Genomic DNA, 1,708 nt, shown 5'->3' on the forward strand with positions numbered 1-1,708 from the left:
GGCTGACTGAAGATTTGCCTTTGACCGGGCTGCGTGGGGCAGTGGCCCTTGACTTTGATTACAGCCACAACTGTCTATACTGGGCTGATGTAACTCTTGAAATTATCCAGGTTAGTGACTTCTGTGCTCTCTGTTGATGCGAGGACATTCTAACATTCTACTTCCTCTTAATTCTGCTACTTCCTCCAAAGATGTTTTTCAGTGTAGAGAAAAAAGTGAGATACAAAAGTATAATGTGGGTATTTGTTACTTTCTGAAGTTGACTCAGAAGGAAAGCCCTAGGTGCTACTTCTTCTAAGTTGACCACCAGTAACAGCTGGAAGTTCTAGGCCAAGAGTGTCTAAAATTGGCCAACTTTAAGACTTCTGGACTTCAACTCCCAGAGTTGCTGGCTGGTTAATTCTGGGAGTTGAAGTCCACAAGTCTTAAAGTTGCCAAGGTTGGACACATCTGTTCTAGGCGATGCAGTCTTAAAGTTGCAGTGTCAGTGGATATTTTCCATCACTTCTTAGTTTCAGGGACCACTTCTTGAGTTTTGTTGGCATCAAACTTAGCAGTTGACTTCCCTAATGGCTCTGATCCGTTATTTTCAGCGTCTCTGTCTCAACGGAAGTTCTGGGCAGGAAGTGATCATCGGCACTGGCCTGGAGACGGTCGAAGCATTGGTCTTCGAGCCCATCAGTCAACTGCTTTACTGGGTGAACGCCGGCATCCCCAAAATCGAGGTACGCCTCCTTCTGCTTGTAGGAAGGAAGCCAACAACTCAAGAAGGAAGCCTATCATTCAAGCAGAACTCCACCCCAGACAGGCAGCATGGAGGAAAGACAATTTCTTGAATTTTTACTCTGTGTATTTGGGCTTTGTTTCCTCTGTAGCAACAGAACTGGTCTCTTCAACAGTAAGATGGGTAGCATATTGATTAAAGAAAGAAAGAAAGGATTTGCACCAAGGATGAGGGAGCTCTTCCTCCTAATTAACCGGCTGTGTCCTTGGCAAAAGGTGTGGGTGGGTAGAAAATAGATCTGGATTCATTGACTACCTGCTGGTGTTTTGCCGTTAACCTAATACAAATCCTTAACATTAGCAAGATGAAAGTAACTCTCCTTAGAGACTCCTTGGTCTCTAAAAGAAGCCACAGAAAGAGACGAACTGGATCCACCTTGTCTGGACCAGGCTGTGGCTTGTTTTAAACTTGACACAGTTTTGGTCACCGCGATGTAAAAAAGATGTTGAGACTCTGTTGAGTACAGAGAAGAGCAACAAAGATGATCAGGGGACTGGAGGCTAAAGCATCTAAGTAACGGTATGCTGGAATTGGGTCTGTCTAGTTTAATGAAGAGAAGGACGAGGGGGGACATGATAGCAGCTTTCCAGTATCTCAGGGGCTGCCAAAAAGAAGAGGGAGTCAAGCTATTTTCCAAAGTGCCTGAAGGCAGGACAAGAAGCAACGGATGGAAACTAATCAAGGAGAGAAGCAACCTGGAACTAAGGAGAAATTTCCTGACAGTGAGAACAATTAATCAGTGGAACAACCTGCCTCCAGAAGCGGTGAATGCTCCAACACTGGAAGTTTTTAAGAAGAGACTGGACAGCCATTTGTCCGAAATGGTATAGGGTTTCCTGCCTGAGCAGGGGGTTGGACTAGATGACCTCCAAGGTCCCTTCCAACTTTATTATTATTATTATTATTATTATTATTATTATTATT

General features: G+C 44.2%; 1 protein-coding gene across 1 annotated transcript in view; it reads left to right on the forward strand.

Annotated features, from left to right (window-relative positions):
• Positions 1–5: 5 nt before the first annotated feature.
• Positions 6–1,708, forward strand: part of SORL1 (sortilin related receptor 1) — a gene marked incomplete at its 5' end in the record, with an annotated part of 44,219 nt that continues 42,516 nt past the window's right edge. Inside the window, 2 exons of the mRNA XM_015821405.1 lie at positions 6–110; positions 594–725. Coding sequence (XP_015676891.1) covers positions 6–110; positions 594–725 — 237 coding nt within the window. The remainder of the gene's footprint in view (positions 111–593; positions 726–1,708) is intronic.

Source organism: Protobothrops mucrosquamatus, unplaced genomic scaffold (assembly GCF_001527695.2).
Source record: "Protobothrops mucrosquamatus isolate PMUCROS unplaced genomic scaffold, P.Mucros_1.0 scaffold1325, whole genome shotgun sequence".
NCBI lineage: Eukaryota > Metazoa > Chordata > Lepidosauria > Squamata > Viperidae > Protobothrops > Protobothrops mucrosquamatus.